Source organism: Cotesia typhae, unplaced genomic scaffold, assembly GCF_013202065.1.
Source record: "Cotesia typhae breed Kobodo isofemale line unplaced genomic scaffold, CoteBio_Ctyphae contig_44, whole genome shotgun sequence".
NCBI classification, from domain to species: Eukaryota; Metazoa; Arthropoda; class Insecta; order Hymenoptera; family Braconidae; genus Cotesia; species Cotesia typhae.
Window position 1 is genome coordinate 5,161,573 of NW_027423753.1, and position 20,662 is coordinate 5,182,234.

The 20,662-nt window shown below is 28.4% G+C and overlaps 2 protein-coding genes across 3 annotated transcripts; both read right to left on the reverse strand.

The window, feature by feature from the left end:
- Window positions 1-1,495: 1,495 nt before the first annotated feature.
- Nucb1 (Nucleobindin 1) lies at window positions 1,496-10,526 on the reverse strand. 2 transcript variants are annotated; one of them, XM_074244946.1, is made up of 10 exons: window positions 10,316-10,525; window positions 9,613-9,767; window positions 6,614-6,718; window positions 6,331-6,540; window positions 6,173-6,269; window positions 6,002-6,078; window positions 4,837-5,120; window positions 4,602-4,752; window positions 2,181-2,216; window positions 1,496-2,052 (listed from the first exon to the last, which is right to left on the reverse strand). In XM_074244946.1, exons 2-10 carry the CDS (start codon window positions 9,757-9,759, stop codon window positions 1,576-1,578), a joined length of 1,584 nt encoding a protein of 527 aa, XP_074101047.1. In that variant the 5' UTR covers window positions 9,760-9,767; window positions 10,316-10,525; the 3' UTR covers window positions 1,496-1,575. The 2 variants fall into 2 exon arrangements, with proteins under 2 accessions (XP_074101047.1, XP_074101048.1); XM_074244947.1 differs by lacking the exon at window positions 2,181-2,216 and having other exon boundaries at window positions 10,316-10,526.
- Window positions 10,527-13,487: 2,961 nt separating this feature from the next.
- On the reverse strand, window positions 13,488-19,498 carry LOC141528881 (uncharacterized). The gene is made up of 6 exons (XM_074245161.1): window positions 19,353-19,498; window positions 18,500-18,596; window positions 18,317-18,406; window positions 15,528-15,658; window positions 15,245-15,449; window positions 13,488-14,030 (listed from the first exon to the last, which is right to left on the reverse strand). The coding sequence occupies exons 1-6, from the start codon at window positions 19,496-19,498 to the stop codon at window positions 14,007-14,009; spliced, it is 693 nt and encodes a 230-aa protein (XP_074101262.1). The 3' UTR covers window positions 13,488-14,006.
- Window positions 19,499-20,662: the final 1,164 nt, after the last annotated feature.

Genomic DNA, 20,662 nt, shown 5'->3' on the forward strand with positions numbered 1-20,662 from the left:
ATTAATCATCCATTATTTTTTTTTGTTACTTAATCGTATAATCTACTAGCTGTTACCCGCCCGCTCCGCTGGGCACTTTATAGAATTTTAGTTTTAGATTTAGACTTGAAATTCAATTAGAGTATTATTTTAAAATGCACAGGTTCCACATTCCATCGAATCGGAAGTAGAATTTATTGAAATCCGTATTGAGATGATCTCTATATGACAAATAAAAGACCCTTCCCAAATTTGCAGCTTTTTGAAGCTATATTTTGAAAATTAAGATTTTTTATTGTTAACACCCACCCCCACGATCTTTATTGGATATGATTCGGTGTAAAATCCGTTCTTAGATCATTTTTATATTACATGTAGACGACTTCTATTAAATTTGGAGTCTATAGGAGCTATAGCTAGGAAATTAAAAATTTTCATTGTTAATACCTACCCCTGCAACCCTCTGTGGGGTGAGTTATCGTAAAATTTATTGATAGATTATTTCTACATATCTTACAGAAGATTCCTACCAAATTTAAAGTCGATAGGAGCTATAGTTTAAAAACGGGAATTTTTCATTGTTAACGTCCCCGCGACCCCCCTTGTGGGTGGAATTTTGTAAAATCCGTTCTTAGCTGACCTCTACTCGGCGAAAAGAATATTTCTGTCAAATTTCAAGTATTTAGGTCTTATAGTTCCAGAGATATCGTGATGAGTGACTATATCTATAAAAAGTCTCCTATATATATACATATAAATTTTCTTAGACCAAGAATAATTTCTTAGTTCAAGAATTTATTCTCTTGACTCAAGAAAATCATTTTCTTCAAAATGATATTCTTGGTTCAAGAGTTTGGCTCTTGAGTCAAGTCAATTTTATTATCAGTGTAGATTCATAATTAAGAAATGACCTTGTATTTCGTTAATTATTGACATTTTTAAAGGTATAAGTTCATTCCGACATTCCACTTGTATTACACTTATCATTAGCTTTATCATCACGAGTGCAACAAGGATAGTACCGTTTCTTCCCGTGAGAGCGACGTGAGATAAAGATGGGATCGGCTGTTAAGTAAATAAAATAAAAAAACTCGTATAATATTTTTTTATTCAATATATTTATTACAATTTTACAATAATAACGCAGAGAAATATTTAAATTTACAATAAATAAGACTTTTTTTTTTTTTATTAAAAACTAACAATTGTGTAATTTTTCTATTAAAAAAAAGTCAAAATTTTACGAAGAGTTTTCTTTTTATCAGTAAATAATACGTGAACAACCAAGAGTTATTTTTAGAATTTTTAAATATGTCAATTAATCATAAAGTTAAGAATAATTTTTCAAAAGTTAAATTTGCCTATTACATTAAATTTATTATTCTAGTTAATTTGTTTTAAAATTTTTCTATTGGATAAAATAATTTATATTTTTTCAACAATGGGAAGATACTCTGAACGTATAAAACATTTACGTAAAAAAGATTGGCAGACTGTATTAAAAATGCAAGAATAAATCAGTCTGAGATTGCTAAATCCAAAAAGTTTGAAAAATTCTTAGTTAAAGAAATTAATTTCATAAAATCAATCAACAATCTAAACAATATTAGCTTGTGGCACAGCATTTTGTTGCGGTTGGTTCACGGTATTTTGATTTGTTTGTACGTTTGGTTGCTGATTGATATTAGCTTGAACATTTGGCTGAGCGTATTGTTGTTGCTGAGGAACTTGACCTTGATATTGCTGTTGTTGTTGTTGTTGTTGATGAACGGGTATTTGATTATTTTGGACGTATTGAGGTTGTTGATACTGTTGCGGTGGCTGTTGTTGAGGAGGTTGTTGATACTGTTGTTGCTGAGGAGGTTGTTGGTACTGTTGTTGCTGTGGTGGTTGTTGGTATTGTTGTTGCTGTTGTGGTGGAGATGGTTGATATTGTTGCTGTTGCGGTGGAGGTTGTTGATATTGTTGTTGTTGTTGTTGTTGTTGTTGTTGTTGTTGTTGCTGTGGTGGTGGTTGTTGGTGATGTTGCTGAGGAATTTGATTATGATCTTGTTGAGCCGGTTGCGCTGGGAACTATTTAAAAAATAAACAAAAAAAAAAACAGAATTAATATTCAAAAGCAATTAATATGACAAAAATAAACAGAAAGAATATTTTATTAAAAATATTTGAACATTCAAACTGGCAAAATCAGTACTTACTTGATCGTTATGAGTGGCACCGGGCTGTGGTGGTGACTACAAATGATAAAAAAAGTGCACAAGCGTCATTAAGTATTCTAATAACTAATAACTATCCACTACATTACATGTTAAAACAAAATGTTTAAATAAAAATTCAAGTGATTGAAGATAGCTGAGATATTAATTTACATTTGAGGAGTTGAGTTTCAAAAGGGTATCTTTTCTTTTTTGATTAATCGAAACAAAAAACTGGCTATCTTAAATTACAAATATTTTTATTGAACTTTTTTAATTTAGCTACAAAGTGCTATCGGTTATAAAGCTACAATTCGATTTTCATTTAGAAATCTTTATAATTCTCGAAGTACTTAATATTTAAAAGATCAAAAAATTGTTCTTTTAAAATATGAAAAGGTACCCTTTTGAAAATCAGCTCCTCATTTATGTAATAAATAATATTAAATGAAATTCATTAAACATTTTTATTGATTTGTAAATCACTACCTTGTGCTACATTTATAAATAAATATCGAGCAACTACATTCTACACGAATAAATAGTTTCGATATATCAACTATCTTTTTCTGTACTTTCATGCTAACTAAACACAGTTGTGTATTTTATGGTCGTGATTTCTGAACACTACAGTGAAATTTGAGTCTTTTGCACTTTCAACACTTTTATTTTTATAAATGATTATTAGATAGAAGAAATTTGAATTTTATCGTGTATCACTATTAGGGTGTGCCAAAATGTAACTTCCGTGAAGAACTTTTTAAAATTGTGAAAATTAAATAAATCCTCTTTTCCCAAAATATTTCAGAAAATGCTCAAACACAGCCCCTGTTAAAAGTGGAACTCAAAATTCCAATTTTAAAAGGTTCTTCACAGAAATTACATTTTTGGCACACTCTAATCACTATAAATTAATTACAAAGAATTTTATAGTTAATTAAAAAAAAAAAAAAAAAAAAAAAAACAAGCAAATTTTAAACACTGTGAATAAGATAAAGTACCCAGTAGTTGAACAGTTTTCAAAGTAAAACGTATTTGACCTTACTTTTAATATATAAAGATGTAATTATTAGTTAAAATAAGTGATTTCCATAAAAATATAAACAATTTTGAATTTATTGAAGCGCAAAATAACAAAAATAATTGAATATTTATATTTTGAACACGTTTTTAAGATAGACTATGAAAGGAGTAGTAGTTAAACACTCCAGGAGCAGTAGTTGAACTAATAAAATATATGGCAATAAGCACAGCACAAATTTTCAATGTTTTATTAAAACATCAAAAGAATTATAACATATTATATTGATTAATATTAAAAATAATACTATGAATATTTAATATGTTTATTTAAAAATGAGAAATATTTGTATTTAATTTTTTATGAATGACAAAGCAAATTTTAAATTATAAATAAAAAAAACTCGATTCAAAACGTTCAACAATTTTTAACTATACTAAATTTTCGCTATAAAACTTATTTAATTTGCAGTAATTAATACGAATCATAATGCTGATTACTAGTCTATAAACCTATTAGAGATTTGTGCTGTTAAATAAGTTGTCAAAATTATACGGCCCCAGCTTATTCAAGTTCTGGGTACAGCTTTTAAAATTTGGAGGTTTAGTTAGACGCTAAAATTTAATATAAAAATTATAGTTTATGTATTTGCAAAAAAAAAATGTATTATTTAGAAAAGACTATTTTATTGGGTGATATAATTTTTTTACTTAAAACCATGATATACCGTTTTCTTTTTACTGATTGTTCGGTTTACGGTTTAGTACTTTTTTCATGAAAAAAGTAGCATCTATCGGCTATTCTGGACATGTCAACTTTCAACTTAACAAAAATGTAATTGTTTTGATTTTTAATTGAAAAAACGTACAGAAATCAATTACTGTATCATTGAATAATTATAAAATGCGCATATTATTACTCATAATAAATATAAGGATTTTGTATTACAACAATTCGAAAAGTTTGTTCACGTACTGGTCACATTTTTATGAGTGTTAAAGTACTGGGTACTTTACCTTAATAAATAACTATCAAAAGTATTATAATTAAAAATTAATTTACTGTTTTTTTTTTTTTTTAATTATATAACAAAATTATTCCATTGATTGTTTCATAAAGAATTTATTAATATTCTTCTTATTTAGATCAAACTTTATTTAAATAATCATTTATAAAATTTAAAAGAAAAAAAATGTCACTGAAAAGCACTAAGCCGTGACACACAGTTAAAAATTTCAACTAAAAATTACACAATTAAGTGCTTGTAATAATTGCAATAAAAATAAAAACAAAAGATAAATCATGATGTAAAAAAATATAAGTCTCAGACAGACGCTATTTTGGACTTAGTATTGTTAATTAAAAAAAAAAATTATTAATTATTAAAAATAACTATAACTCACCAATCCTTCGACAACTTGTTCTTTAATATCATGCTCTTTTTTATACGCTTCAAATTCTTCTGGAGTGTAAATTTCTTGTTCATCGATTGGTTTCCAACCGGGATCGTTTTCATACTCGTTACGTCTGGTTTGTATCAAGAATTCTTGGTAGCTAATAAACAAAAAATATTTTGAATAGAAATTGAAACGACATTAGGATCAAAATAAAAAAAAAAAAAATTAAAAAAATAATTACTCAATAAGTCCATTTTTGTCTTGATCAGCTTCTTTGAATACATGTTCTCTCATTCTTTCCATTTCTTCGGCTCTTTCCATCAAATCATCTTCGGCTGCTCCCTGCTCATACATTTTATCCAATTCTTTTCTAAACAATGCTTTTACTTCGTCTTCATCCCAAACGCCGTTACCATCAAGATCGTGCATAAAGAAGAATGTTTTTGGATCGAAATCTTGACGCTCCATATGATCTTCTTTTTCCCACACTTCTTCTAACTGTTTTTTACTTCCTGGGTGATTCAGCTAAAATTAAAGATTTATTCATTAATAATTTCCATGCAAAATTTTTTCAACCTAAAATATACCAAAAATAATGGTATCAGGCGTCTTGATCCCCCGACAAAATATTCCAAAGACAAAAAATCCCCGACAAGTTATCCTTTAAATTCGTTATAGTTATTAAAAATTATTAAAAAGCACAATGATAAAAGGGCACAACACGGTAACAAGCGTATGTGTTAGTCTAATGTCGAATAAACACACACAAAAACCATATTAAGAAGGCGCAACAATATTACCAGTGTTTGTGTATGAATAAATATACACAAAAGCCATAATTATAACTTAATTAAAAAGTTAAATGAAATTTATCGAAAAATTTTTTTTGCCTTAATTTGTAATAAAAAATTAAAAAGTCATTGCAAAACATAGTATATTAATTTAAAAACCTTTAAAATTTGATCTTTCCGTTTTATTTAAAAATTCCGGCTATTTAGGATTAATGGTCGGGGATATTTTGTCGGGGGATCAAAAATCTTGGAACCATAATAATAAGAAAAAAAATAGTCGGTTTCTTGGCATGGTCATTACTAGATAATTTTGAACTTAGTAACTCAATTTTAAACGTATGGTATATTTTTTTCTTCATTGCCTCTATTTTTTTCCTACAATTAAGCTAAAAATTTTTTTTTTATTCCAACTATGGAATGAAAAAAATTCATGAAATTCGGTTTGCTATTTTTTACTACACATTTTTGCATGAAAATAAAATATGTTGATAAATTTAATTATTAAATCATAATTGCTCAAAAATATGAATTTAAACATGAAATATATGATGAAATAAATTTTTTTTGCACGTATGAATATTTCTTATACAGAAAGATAAAATTTATCAATTTTACCGGTTCATGTTGCTTGTGTTTTTCCTTCTGTTTTTCGAGTTCTTCAGCATATTTTTTTCTTTCTTCTTCTGGTAATTCTAAAATAAATAAAATAAAAGTTGAATGATTTTGAAAAAAATTTTTAATTATGCAATAATATATAATGCAATATTTATAAAGTACATTTATTACCTTTCAATTTCTTTTCTATTTCCAGCTTTTTGTTCATTTCATATTCCTTGAATCGTTCTCGGCGTTCTTCATCTTGTTTTCTTATATCCGCAGTCGTCTATAAATAAATTAATAATAATTGCAGATGATGTAAAAAATAAATTATAATTAATACTTACTTTGAGAATGAGTTTTCTTAAATCTTCTATTTCAAAAGTATCAAGATTGTACTCATCTAAATGTCCAGTATCAATAGTAATATTATTTGTTAATTCATATTCTTTCGTTGCAAGATGCCTAAGTCTTTCAACTTCACGTCTTTTAATTTCGTGTAATTTGTCTCTTACATTGTGATCAAGGAATCTCAATTCTTTAGCTATTTCCGCTGTCTGTAAAATATTTAATTAATTTAATTATTTAAATTTAAATTATTGTTACAAGTTTTGTTTATAAAAATTTTACCTGAAGTTCTTCTTGAGAAACGCTTCTCATTTTCTTTCTGAAATCTGGATCTGACTCCAATGTCTCAACAACTTGCTCCAAGTAATGTTGATAAAATAGATCACGCTGCAAATTTACAATTATTCATTGAAATTTTGTAAAAGAACAAATCTAGGTTGCAATTAACTTTTTTTTTAGTTAATTAAAAATTAATTTGTTCTATCGATTGTAAAAGACTGAATGTAACTCAAAAATTTGAATAAATATTTTTTTAACTATCGTTTTTTATTACACAAAAACTAGTAACATACAATTCTCAATGAAACAATTAATTTTTAAGCCTAAAAATTTTTCTGATAAAAATTTTGTTAGAGTTTACGTACAAATAAAAAATTTTGATAATTACAAATATTATAGTCTATATATATATATACAAGATATTTTGCATACTATTGTCAAGATTTTTTCATGGAAATTAATTCCATACTTTTTAAAAATTGATTTAGTGCAATAGAAATGGAAAAAAACATTAAAATGAGTCAAAAAATTTTCCTGTCCGTCATGTATGAAATTCCGGAAACACTGTAACTTGCGAAAAAAATGCATTAGTTGAGTTAAATTACAAAAAAAAAATTCTTTGAGAGAATTGTAGGTCACCGAATGCGAATGGCTACGTAATTCAGTGTCGTTTATTTACAATTAATAAAATAAAACAAAAAAAAAAAACAGAAGATTGCATATATAATAACCTGGAAATAGAATAAGGAAAATGTGGTCTCCGGCGTATTTATCTGATAAAATGAATTTTTTAAATTAAATTTAGTATCATTGGAAAGACCTTGACCTGAATTTATGCCTTTTCAATATTTTATATGCTTTTCAGCAACGGTTAATTTATTATGATAAGTTTTCGAAGAAGTTCTAAATAAATCCGCATTTCGCAATAAACGTCAATTGTTTATTTATTTATTTTGTTTTGCACATGTAAATGTAGTTGTAGGTCAAAAGTTAATTAATATAATTAAGGGACGAAAAAAAATTTTGTAACGGGTATATCATTATCGTAAATTGTTTTTGATATTTTTTGTGACGAGCATATCATTATTTTGAAAGGAATTTTCATTATTAAATTTGGTATCATCAGAAAGATCTTGATAAGAATTTATGTCTTTTCACAGTTTTAAATATTTTTCAGTGATAGTCAATTTTTTATATTGAGTTTTTGAAGCAGTTTTGAATAGTTTGTTGGTTTATCCAAATTCTATAATTTCTCAATGAAGTTACACACAATTAAATAAGACTATCAATAGTTATAAGTCATTTATACTAATATTATAAACAGGAAAGATTTAATTGTTTGATTTTTTCCATTGAATAGGCTCTGAAACTACTGAACCGATTTGAAAAATTATAACGTCGTTGGGAAGGTACACTATCCTCGGGTGAAATAGACGATATTTTATTATAATTAGTTTTGAAATTTTTTTTAAATACCCGTGCAAAGCTGGAGCAGACTGTTAATAACCAATAAAGCAGATTTTCACGACTCACAAAATTGTTTATAATTAAGATTGACTAAATTTTTTAAAAAAGTATTCTAAAAGTAATGTCTTTCTGTTTTTTAATATGTTAATACACTTTTAGTCTAATTTATTTTCAAGAATTTTTAACGCTCAATTCGACAGATGCTTGAAAATATTATTATTTATTTGGTTTGATGCCAAGGCAGTGGCCAAATAGCAAACTTATACATGATATTTATAATAAAGTAGACGTAATTTTGTGAAGTGTTTATATAATAAATTTATCTAGAATATTTTTCTATAAATGAAAGAATAATAAATACGTAATATAACAGAAAATTTATGAAAAGTAAGTTCAAATAGACAAATAAATGCACCAGAGATTATTCAATAGTATTTAAATATTATAAAATAGATCAACATGAAAATCAGGTCATGTTACATTTTTTTATGTAGCCAAACATCGATAGTACTTTTTTATCTAGTAAATTTACGTAGTAAACCATGATCGGATTATTAATTTGACGTTATTGGACGTTTATTATTGGCCTTCTCACTACTGATTTGAGGAGAATTCATACGCACAAGTTTTGAAGGTATCAAAATTGATCATTTTTGATTTTTTTAATAAATAAATCATTACCAATAAAAAAAAACTATATTTATGAATTAGTAATATTTTCTTATTATGAATGCAGTTTTTGAATTAGACCGAAAAGTTTTTAGGTGTTTGCTGATTTCAGTGTTCGGAGAATTTTTATTTTATTTTTCGTTCTTACTGATAAAAAATGAAGTTGATTAAACACAATTTTTGTCAATTTCAAAACGTTGAAGTAAATTAAAACTTTGCACGCTTATCATAGACTAATGACAATACAATGGATTAATTAATTTGATTAGGATCGTCACATTTTAAATAAATTTAAAATAAAAACAGTGATTAACGTAAAAAAATTGGTTTTATTCGAAAAAGCGTGGGATGCCAAATAAGATATTTTTATAATGACTCTACTTTTATTAATATTTGGCAGTTTAATAATTATAATATTTGGCAGTTTAATAATTGATGTCAATCACCCTACGCTTTTTTTGCGATAAAATGAATTTTTTTTTTTATCACTCTATTTTTATTTTAAAGTTTTGTAAATTATTTCATACTTATTAGTTTGATTTTTTATTTAACCGCATTTTTTACTTTTTAGCAGATTTCATAAAAATCTAACTATTGCATTGTTCCTCATGACGCAACTTTTAAAAAATTTTGTTCATTTAAATCTGCTATCTTTTTAAAAAATTTGCTGTTGCATTAGTTTTTTTTCTCTCAAAATTACTGAAATTTTGAAACTTTAAATTGATTAAACGCCTTTAAACTTATTATTTTTATTGAAGCATGAAATCTACATTCATTTCAGCTGCCGAATGGTCTTTTTTGCTATCGTTTACTTTATCACTGCGGTTATTTAAGTTAACTTAATAAATTCCAATAAAAATACATACCGTTACAGGTGGTGGTCCTTCAGGGTATTTCTTATAATCCCATTCTCCTTCTAAATTTGGGTCGTCCACTTTTTGTTTATTTACAGGTGGAGCGACGGAATTTTGCACCAATGCAAGAAAAATCGTTATAATAATCACAGACTTCATTTTGAATTCTGGAAATAGATGGTGCATTAATTAAAAATATGCATTTACTTATTAATTATTATAAAATTGACACCAACATTTAAATTACGTTTAGTATCACTTATAACTATTGTGTTAGCGTCAAATAAAATTTTGTAATGTAATTACGAGTAGAAGGATGAAATTTATTGACGTGGCAATTGTAAAATAAAATTAAATACGTGTCATTACTGAATGAATTGCTTAGAAATTAATTAGAAATATAATTATTATTTATAGGCAGAAAACTGTAACAAAGAAAGACAAATTTTAGATATAAATTAAGCTCACGTGCTGAAGATAAATAAAGAGACAAAATTTTTTCGGATTTTATTTGATAAATTTCAAGTAAAATCAAGGAATTTAAGTTTAAATTAGAGCAACGAAACAAAAGTATTGACACCAAATAACAAAATGAGATATAAAAAAAAAAATATGTTAATTAATGTGATAATTCATGAAAAAGTTTTTGTCAGAAAACAAACAATATTGTTAAATAAAAAATGTGAGGAAATAAAAAATTGATTATTGAGCTTACCTTATTTTTGGTGGGGTTATATATAGATGGATCTATAATATAAAGTCAAAAGCAAACAGATTTTAATTGTTTAAACTGTGAGCGTCTCATTTATTGTAGACTCCGGTCATAGTTTTATTAAAAAACTTTGTGTTTCGCAGATCTCCACAAGTTCTGACGTGTGTTTTTCCCATACGACAATTTAGATTATGTATGTACATTTACACATTACTGAAGACGTCATATTGATTTCTGTTAAATGGAAGATAAAATTGTGAGAGAGTCATGTATGCAACAACAGAGGTCGCAATTAAAATTTTTAAGCTTAACGTCTGTCGGTATAATATTTTTACGGTTGTAGATTGTATAATTATCTGGCTTACCGAAGCTCAATACACTCGGTTAGCACACGTTGGAGGCTTTACCCTAGAGACAGTTAAGTGATTTTTATCTTATTTATCAAACTAGAATTCAAATTTTCGCGCGCAAGCGCGCGCCTGAGTTTAGGATTTACATATATTTTCATGCTTATAATATATTTGACTAATCGCGTCACGAAGGCTAGATAGAAGGAGGACGCTCGCTATACTGAAGCCACAGCCTAAAAATTGAATCCAAACAACAGAGCGCGCTGCTGTTGCGAAGGTCCCCATAGATTTAAATGATGTAAAATTCAAATAAAATCTCAAGTGATGTTTTTAAATATCAAACTTTAAGTTTTCATATTTTCTTTATCAAGAGAATAACAATTATGAATAAAATTTAATTTGTTAAAATAATAATAATACTAATGAAAATAACATTAAATAATAATATTTCATTATAAATAATTATCAATTTATTATTTTCATTGTAATTTAGAGTCATTGATAGTCTTTGGAGTTTCTTTATCGAGGTTTTTGTGATGGAAAAAAGTTGCGAATAACTTAAATGAATATAAAATTTATTATAATAAATAATAATTAACATCCTTTAATAAACATAACAAGAGTTATTGAAGATAAAAACAGAGTAAAATATGAATTTTCATTTTTTCGCGAACTTGCGCATACGTTTCGTCATGATTTGCCGATTGTTTACATTTCTATTAAAAAAATCCGTCAAAAAATGGCCTCTCATAACAATAAAGTTATTTATAATTTTTATCATGAATTCTTTGCGATGTTCTTCACATCCAAGGATAGATAAATCTTCAAGCTGTGAAATTTTTTCCAAAATTTGGAACATTGTATTTGATGTAAAGTTTTTTGTTCCCACTACTGTTAATACCTGAGCCTCTAACTGTCTAATTAACAAAAATAAAGCATCACTTGGATAAATTAAATTTCCGTCGCTCATTTTCTCAATTAGTTTGTCACGTTCGGTCGAATGTGAGGCAGTTAACATTTCTTTGCAGTCTAAACACTTAGTAAAACGACTAACTTTCCTTGCCATAAATCCTGCAATGTATGAAACGACATGATCACTAGTGTGCGTAATGTCATAATCATGATCTAAATTAATTATATCGTCGTTTAAAATGTTCGATCTATCACAATTTTCAGAGGTATTATTTGGTAAGGGTATCTCAGGCTACTTATCATTATAACTATCACTATCAGCAGTAGCACTATTATTATTATTATTATTATTATTATTATTATTATCATCACAATTATCCAAAGTTTCGTTATTGCCGTCACTTTCATCGCTTGTATCATCGACCCAATGGTCGAAAGGTAAACGTTCAGTATTGACATTGTTATCAAAGAATCTTCTATTTTCATTAGCCATTCCTTCTTCGACGATGGAATCAAATTTTTTCGAGCCAAACTTTTTATTATGAGTAGATGCAGTTAGTGAATCTTCTGTGTGCATAAGTGACTTTAATAATTCACCCCCAGTGACGTTGGAGCCCCTCGGTGGTGTTGCTAACGAATAGCTGCATAGAAGACGAAAAACTTGACCAAAAGTATTGGGTCCGGATGGTCGTTACATCCACAAGCTGACCGCATAATTCCAAAGAATTTCTATAATGTATAAAAAGTGAAAATAAAACAATCAGTTCTTAATATCAATAATTCATAATAATAATAATAATTTTTACTGCAAGAATATCAGTTAAAGATAAAAAATTCATACATGAACTTATATCTTACCTCTAAAGCATCTTGATTCAAGCGTGATGTCATGAGGTAATCATAATTACACTTATTGTGCAAGAATTCTGACAACTCTAAAGTACTTCCTAAAGTTACTTTAAAGCCAGTTAAAGTACTGGTCGTTATAGGAAACTCGAAATTATCTTCAAAATTGTCGATGTTCTCATCATTATCAGCCTTTTTTTGCCTTCTTTCAGCTTTTTGTTTTGATAGCTCTTCCTTTGCTTTTTTTTCCCAATCGCGGAGATATTGATCGAAGTCAACAATAGCCTGACGATTAAATTTATTATCAAATATTATAAAAAAAAAAGAAATCACAAGTTTTTTTGTATTAATGATGTATGAAATATTATTAAAATATCAGGCGATGCAAATAAAATGAGAAGACCCTGGCTTATATAACATTTCAATGCGTGCATATATTTAGATTATAAATAAAGCATAGGATTTAATGACAAGTATTGGGATCCAGGTGATCGATTTTAACAAATTAATCTTTTCAATTACTCACTCTTAATTAACTGCGGTATTGTTTTTTTTTTTTTTTTTTTTATGAAACCTTAGAATATCGATCTCAAAAAGACTGAAATTATGTAAATATTATAAATTATTTTTATTTTCATTTAAATACCTTCCTCATCGAGCAATCACTAGCTGCATGCAAAGCGGTTTCAGGCGTTCGAGAGTTCATAGCTTTAATTATATTATCTACTCTTTCCATAAAAGCTATAGTGGGTTCACAGTCGTGCAGTTCATAATAATTGTTCTTGTACATTGACATAGCTACTCTTAACTGACGTGCGAATAACTGCAAACATTTACATTAAATGCAATAATATATCGAAAAAACATTAAAACGTTTTTTATGTTATAAATAAATAATTGTTAGAAGAAAATAAAGTAACCAATACCTGTGTTGCCAGCAAAACATTCATTTTTGAAAACCTTCCGGTTTTAAATGATGAGGCGATAATTTAAAACCTATTTTCAAGTTCATCTTGCCATATGCTTCAATCTTCATAAGAAAGTATTTGCCAATGAAGCATTTTAACAATACCATCGGGGGTCTACAAAATAAACATTCATCAGTACACTCACACACATATTAATATCAATAACAAATGATCATATTACCCAGAAAGAAGGAAGTTTAATAATTCCATTCCTGAAGTTTTTCAATAAATGGCAAAAATCTGATGCAAACCATAGTCGTCTCTCTGTATCGTACGGATGCTCACAGCTAAATTTCTTATCTTCTATCCCAAATAGCTTCCAAGCACCCCGATTCCATTGCGCAGCATCAGTAGTTACACAATCTACACTAAACCCAGCTTTTTCAAGTAGTAGTATGCATTCGATTATCAGTTTATGCAATATTTCACTGGTAACAGAACTTTTGCTCAAGAAACTCCCGATTACTTGGACCCAATCGCCTTGAAATGGCTGATACATAAACACGAGAGCATGATCAGCTCTTGTATTTATAAACTTTCCTGGTGTATAAGCTCCCAAGTCAACAAATCCGTCGAATGTCATAGTTCTTGTATTTAATTTTACTCCTTCACTCAACGCTACTTCATCAATAAGAAGAGTACCTAAAGAAAAATAAATCGATAATTAATATTACTTATAGCAATTGATAAATATTATTAAAAAGCATAAAAGAAGCAAGCTAATCAAGAATTTCTAACTATTGAAGCTGGACAAATTAAAAAGCTGTAATAAAACTACAGAATTGTTGATATATTAAGGAGATTCAAGTGGCGACTAGTATGTAGCATAGGAAACAGCATGTAAATTTATAATGAATGTAAAATTAAAAAATTTTATGAAATTATGAATCTTCAATAATTATTATCCTGTCAAAGTTTCAGATACAATTTTCGGAGTTTATTTTTAGAAATATTGATTTATTTTCCATTTAGTTCCAGATAGAAATAGTTGCTTCTTTTTTCAAACGACTCGAAATTGTTTAAACTATTGTATTTTAGTGATTTTTAAAATTATTAAATCAATGAGAAAGGCACTAGGATTTTTTTAATCTATCTAGATCCTTCAAAGCTTGGCAAAATCAACTGTTTTTAGTTAGTAACTACAAATACTCATAAATTGTTAATGTTGCGGCTGAAGCTTAATAACAATTCTAATCAAAATACCCCTTTTAGAATGTGCTTCCATACGTGAAGCTTTATAACCTAGAGTATCAAATATAGCAGTGGGAAAACCAAATGCGCTATCTAGTTTTTTAATATAAGAATTTAACGTGTCCTTGCACGGGAGGGATAAAATTTGCCTCTCTCTAAGACGGTCATACACCGCGGAACTTTTAATGCGCATTAACAGGCATTCGTATACCCACTCGATATCATATCTCCTCTGCTTGGAGTTTTTTACTTTTGCAGCATCGAAACAAGCTCGAACAGCTTTTTGTTGTACTTCGGGAAGGTCGGCTATGGCTTTTTCTAGAACTTCAGTCTCAACAGCAGCACATTTTAATTTTTGGTCATTAATTAATTGAGACAGTTCATTATTCTTGAAATACGAAAAATTAATTATGAACATAACAAAACAATTTAGTTGCTCTATTACGTATGGGACTTCGATGTCAACTCGATTCATTTTGAACCCGATCCTCTTTGATTCGGCTATTTAAAAAATTTTAATAATAAACGACACTTTTTTTTTTTGTAATTCGTAACTTTTTTTAAATTGGGTAGAAAAAATTTAAAAAACATCATTAGTTTAAGCTAAATCAAAAAGTGTCAGGTTAAAAAATGGTAGATTTGAAATGCAATGACCCTTATACTACCTTTCGCTGCAAGCGTGTAGTTTTCCTTTTTTGTGAAATTAATTGACGTTTCAGCTTATCGCACTGTACTTTTAAATTTTTGGTACTTTTATTATCACGGTTTTGCAGCTGGTGTCTGAGAATTCGGCAAGGTTTACATCGGATGATACCCTGATAAGATCGATAATTTTGATTTATCAATATATTCACACAAGTTAGCGAAGATCTGGTGGAAAAAAATAGTTTTTAAATTATATCATAATTATTATTATTTGATAGTAGCAATCATATATTTTTGTAATACCTGTCACTATTAAATCCTGTACCATCACAGAAACTACTAGTTTCTAGTTCTCTTAGCAAACTCCAAAAATCTTTTTCATTTAAAAGAGTGAACGTAACCGCTGTAGACTTATTCGTTTTTATATTTGTCACCTATGTATGAATAAATAAAATTTGTTTCATAGAATTTTGATTCAATACTAAAATAAAAAATTCAACTATCACAGGACTATACCGTTATATTTAATTCTTTATCTATTTTAACGTGAAATTTCAACGATAAAGATTTAGGATCCGCGTAAAACAAATAAATTTTCTGACTATCCGTCACATCATCAGCCCAGCTCCATTTTTGCGGTAACATTAGGGTGGGTCAAAAAAATCGAATAATTTATTTTTGATTTTATACTCTGAAAAATAGGTTCGTAGACACCTAAAAAGAATTCTCTCCAAGTATAAGCTCTTAATTATAACGGGAAGGTCCTCCGCTTTGCGGGTTTCTATTTTTTTCGAATAATCAGATAAAAAAATTTATATCTCGCTTCCAACTGCTTGGAAAAATATTCCGTGGCATAGATTTTGTGAGAAATTGAATGCTTTACAAAAAGGTCTCTTATGACTTTTTCAAAAACTCAACCGATTAAAAGATATTCATAGTTGAAGTTTGGCTATTTTAAGGAAAATATTCGTTTTTATTATGAATTTTATAAGTCGATGAAAAAAATTATTTCGGATTGCGGAACTCATAATTTTGTAGGAAATTTACTGCTCTACAAAAATGGTCTCTTATGATTTTTTGATTAAGTGAAGCCGTTACGAGATATTCATCGTCAAACATTAACGAATATCAATATTTCCAGTTTTTGATCAATAATTCGATAAATTTTAATTTAAACTATGAGTTTCAGGAAAATTTACATAAATTTGAGTTTCGATCGATAAAGAAATGTTATAATAAGTTAGATAAAGAATTATTGGAATTATCATTGATTTTCCTTGGAGAAATGCCTCAAGAAAAGATTTCTTTCAAACGTCCTGGTGCTGTTCATCATGCTAGATGGATGGCTAAGGCCATTTATAGTTTGAAAATGTATCTATTCAGAGATGAATTCAAACTCTCTCAGAAAGAATTGCATGGTCTTCGTCATTTCTGTATTTTTATAGTCACATTGTATTTAAAAGCTTGGTTTTCATCAACTTCTGCAACAACTGCTGCTTATCATGACTTGCAGTTTATGAAAAATTTATTGGAGTACAAACATATCAATCCTTTGATTTCTTCAGCTACGTGTGAAAAAATGATTTCGCACTTATGGTATTTGAGCGATGAACTTGCCATTTTATCACTGTTTGACGATGGCGTTCCATTAGAAGTAAAAAAACGTATTGTTGAAGCTGTTAATACTCGTGAAGGTACAGATTCTAAAGCTAAAAGATTTGTAATTGCTAAAAAGATTTGAATTCATTGGCGCAGAGAACTCTGAGTGACTTTGTGTCTAAAAAGTCATTAAATCTTTTCAAAATCTTCGATCTACCGTATGACTTTCTTGATGTCGATGTTGAATTATGGCCTACTAATGAGAGTTATCTCGAAAATAAAGAATACTTTCAACAACTAAAAGTTGTCAATGATTCAGCAGAGCGAGCTGTTGCATTAGTCAGTGAATATAATCAATGCTTGACAAAAAATGAAGAACAATTCCAGTACTTATTGCAAGTTGTCAAAGAACATCAAAAACATTCCCAAATTGTAATAAAAGAAATTATTTATAGTAATAGCGTACTGTTATGTTAAAAATATAGACAATTATATTGCAATTGATAATTCAATAAAAAATTTATCTATAAAAAAGTTAAATACTGGTTGTTTCTCACTTGATTCAATACTTTTCATATTAAATTTAACAAAGAAATATGTCATTCACTTCAAATTAAACTAATCATTGGCTATATGTCGAAAAAAATGCTCTAATTTCTTGTTTTAATGCAATCAAACAAGCTCAAGACTGAAAACAATATTAAAAAAATTGTTTATAACATTTCTTTATCGATCGAAACTCAAATTTATGTAAATTTTCCTGAAACTCATAGTTTAAATTAAAATTTATCGAATTATTGATCAAAAACTGGAAATATTGATATTCGTTAATGTTTGACGATGAATATCTCGTAACGGCTTCACTTAATCAAAAAATCATAAGAGACCATTTTTGTAGAGCAGTAAATTTCCTACAAAATCATGAGTTCCGCAATCCGAAATAATTTTTTTTCATCGACTTATAAAATTCATAATAAAAACGAATATTTTCCTTAAAATAGCCAAACTTCAACTATGAATATCTTTTAATCGGTTGAGTTTTTGAAAAAGTCATAAGAGACCTTTTTTGTAAAGCATTCAATTTCTCACAAAATCTATGCCACGGAATATTTTTCCAAGCAGTTGGAAGCGAGATATAAATTTTTTTATCTGATTATTCGAAAAAAATAGAAACCCGCAAAGCGGAGGACCTTCCCGTTATAATTAAGAGCTTATACTTGGAGAGAATTCTTTTTAGGTGTCTACGAACCTATTTTTCAGAGTATAAAGTCAAAAATAAATTATTCGATTTTTTTGACCCACCCTAGGTAACATATTTGTTTTTAAAGTTTCTATTAATTCCTTACTACTGAAATAAATTGTCGTTTCTCCTGCACTCCAATTTTCATGTTGAGTATCTGTGGGCTGCTATTTAATAAAACATTGAAGTAATGAATACGTATAACTTTAATCAAAGCAAAAAATTGATTTTGATATCTCAAGAAAAAACTTACTTCTTCATTGAGATCCGGAGTACCATTTGAAGTTTCTTCAGAAGTTCTTACAGTCGGGGGGGAAGGAACGTTCTGAAGCGTTTGCAAATCCTAAAGTAAAATTATTCAACACAACCGTTTGTAATAAACATTAATAATTTATGGATATGATTTATATCTATTTCAAAGTCATATCGCACTCACGTTATCAGAATTTATCGGTAAATTTGTATTTTCCCCAGAAGTTTGAATTGAATTTACTTTCGGGATCGCATTCGGTTTCAGAGTATATTTTTTCGATCTGATGTGAAAGTATCATTATTGAAGATTGGTATCATATCTTTTTGATAATATCATGATCAGAAAAATGTAACTCGCACACAAATTTGTCAGGTGTTAAATTTTGACATAATCCTAGGCTCCATTTGCGCAATTTTTCTGAATCCTATATGAAATTTTATATTAAATGTTACACAGCGTCATAGTATATTATTATGAATATATCAAATTATTAATTAATGTTACTGAAGTACTAATAAATGAATTTAATTGACCAACGTAAAACAAATTTGTAGGTTACCTTCGGAATTTTAAATAGAGAAGTCTGACGAAGATTAGAGTCATTACTTTTTTTCGTTCTTTTTTTTCCCACTCAAACAATTCAAAACTGCACAACACTTCACCATTTTTTTAAATTTAATCGTAAAATTATTAAAAATCACTTGAAAAAATAAATATCTCTTTCACTAAGAATACTGTCGCGGGTGTAGTCGTTTGTGGTCATGCGCAATAGAAGCCTAAAGGGAACCTCCGCAATCGAGCTGCAATCTACTGGCCAGTAATGAACTAAAATCTTTACGGAGTTTCAGTACACCTGAACAGCTGAAAATCCTATAGCGAGCGTCCTCCTTCTATCTAGCCTTCGTGAATCGCGTTACGAATAGTTTGCTTAACCAATCACATCACGAATAAATTGGTTTCACATACATTTCATCTTAATTTTATATTAAGGATAACCCTGATAGCCAAGTTGGTTGCAACTTTCTATCCATCTAACTGCCGCAACTTGTCACCAAGTTGGTGGCAAGTCTTGGAAATGAACTCAGTTGGTGTCAACTTGTTCACCAAGTTTTCGGCAAAAGTTGCTTCTGAAACTTTTTCACACCAAGTTGACGAAAAGTTTCTCAAGAAATTTTGCGACATATTGCGGCAGTAGATTGGTCTTCTTTTTCTCAGAAACTTGTCGCCAACTTGGTGCCAACAGTTACACATTCGAAAGTTGATCGCAAGTTGTCGCTTGTGTGGCAACCTAATATACTAATTACACCTCTAGGGAAGGAAAATAAGAAAAGCCACAGATCACATGTAATTGTTCAACAAACATGTAATCTGAAGTTTTCTTTTTTATTTTCCAAGAGCTGTATACTATTTTTAATCCGACGAAGGCGGAAAGCGGAGACTTTGTTTAGCGCAGCGGAACGAAAGTTGCCACTTTTCGCTCGGAGAGCAAATCTCGGCTTCGCCTCGGCCAACAATTACATGTAATCTGAGGCTTTTCTTATTTTCCTTCCCAAGGAGTGTAATATACTATTCTTGCAGTCCTTGCAGTTTAAGGTAGTGAAAAGCATATGTTAAGAAAATTATGAAATTTTTTTTATCGAAAGATAAATAAGGTAAAAGTTCATATTATGGAACACTGTCCTGGTTCATGAAACATTCGATAAAAATCTCAATAACAAATAATTTTTAACTTATTTGGTACTTATAAAATAATATTTATGATTGTTAATTACTAATATATTGATTAAATTAATTCATTTTCATGAATACTTTAAAATGTAGAGAAAAAAAAATATATTGAATGCCCGCGTCAAGTTGCATGAAAAAAAACCTTTTTGGAGTAAAATAGTCACGTGTGTAAAAATGCAATTACTTCAAGTTTTTGAGAAATATATCAATGATTAAAAAATACTTGAAACATCTCAACTAAAAGTTGAGCTTATTATCTTCCTATTGATAATGAATTTTAGGTAGTTTAATAAAGTATTTACTTTTATTTCAAGTGTTTCATAATAGGTACAAAAATTCTTTAATAGTCCGGATTTATGGAACAGTATATTCCGTGTTCCATGTCCCACGTACGTTCATTTTTCAATGTGGTCCGTAATTATGAAACAGTGACTCGTGAGAGCATTATTTATTTAATTTAGTGTTAATAATTGTTAATTATTTATAAAAAAAGCAGTTTATGTCAGATAAATGTTACTTCAGTGTATATTTCTATAAATTTGTATTAGGTAAGTACTTAAATTTGAAAATTCTATCAAAATTAAAAACTAACCTCTAAAATTTGTAAGTTGGATAATA

Coding starts and splice junctions, on each gene's coding strand:
- LOC141528881 (XM_074245161.1), bottom strand. CDS start 19,498: ATGTCGCAAAATTTCTTGAGAAACTTTTCGTCAACTTGGTGTGAAAAA. Junction 18,597..19,352: donor CTTGGTGACAAGTTGCGGCA/GTTAGATGGATA, acceptor CTTTCACATCAG/ATCGAAAAAATATACTCTGA. Junction 15,450..15,527: donor ACAGGATTTAATAGTGACAG/GTATTACAAAAA, acceptor TTTTTCCACCAG/ATCTTCGCTAACTTGTGTGA.
- Nucb1 (XM_074244946.1), bottom strand. CDS start 9,759: ATGAAGTCTGTGATTATTATAACGATTTTTCTTGCATTGGTGCAAAAT. Junction 5,121..6,001: donor AACACAAGCAACATGAACCG/GTAAAATTGATA, acceptor CTTTAATTTTAG/CTGAATCACCCAGGAAGTAA. Junction 2,217..4,601: donor AACAAGTTGTCGAAGGATTG/GTGAGTTATAGT, acceptor TATCATTTGTAG/TCACCACCACAGCCCGGTGC.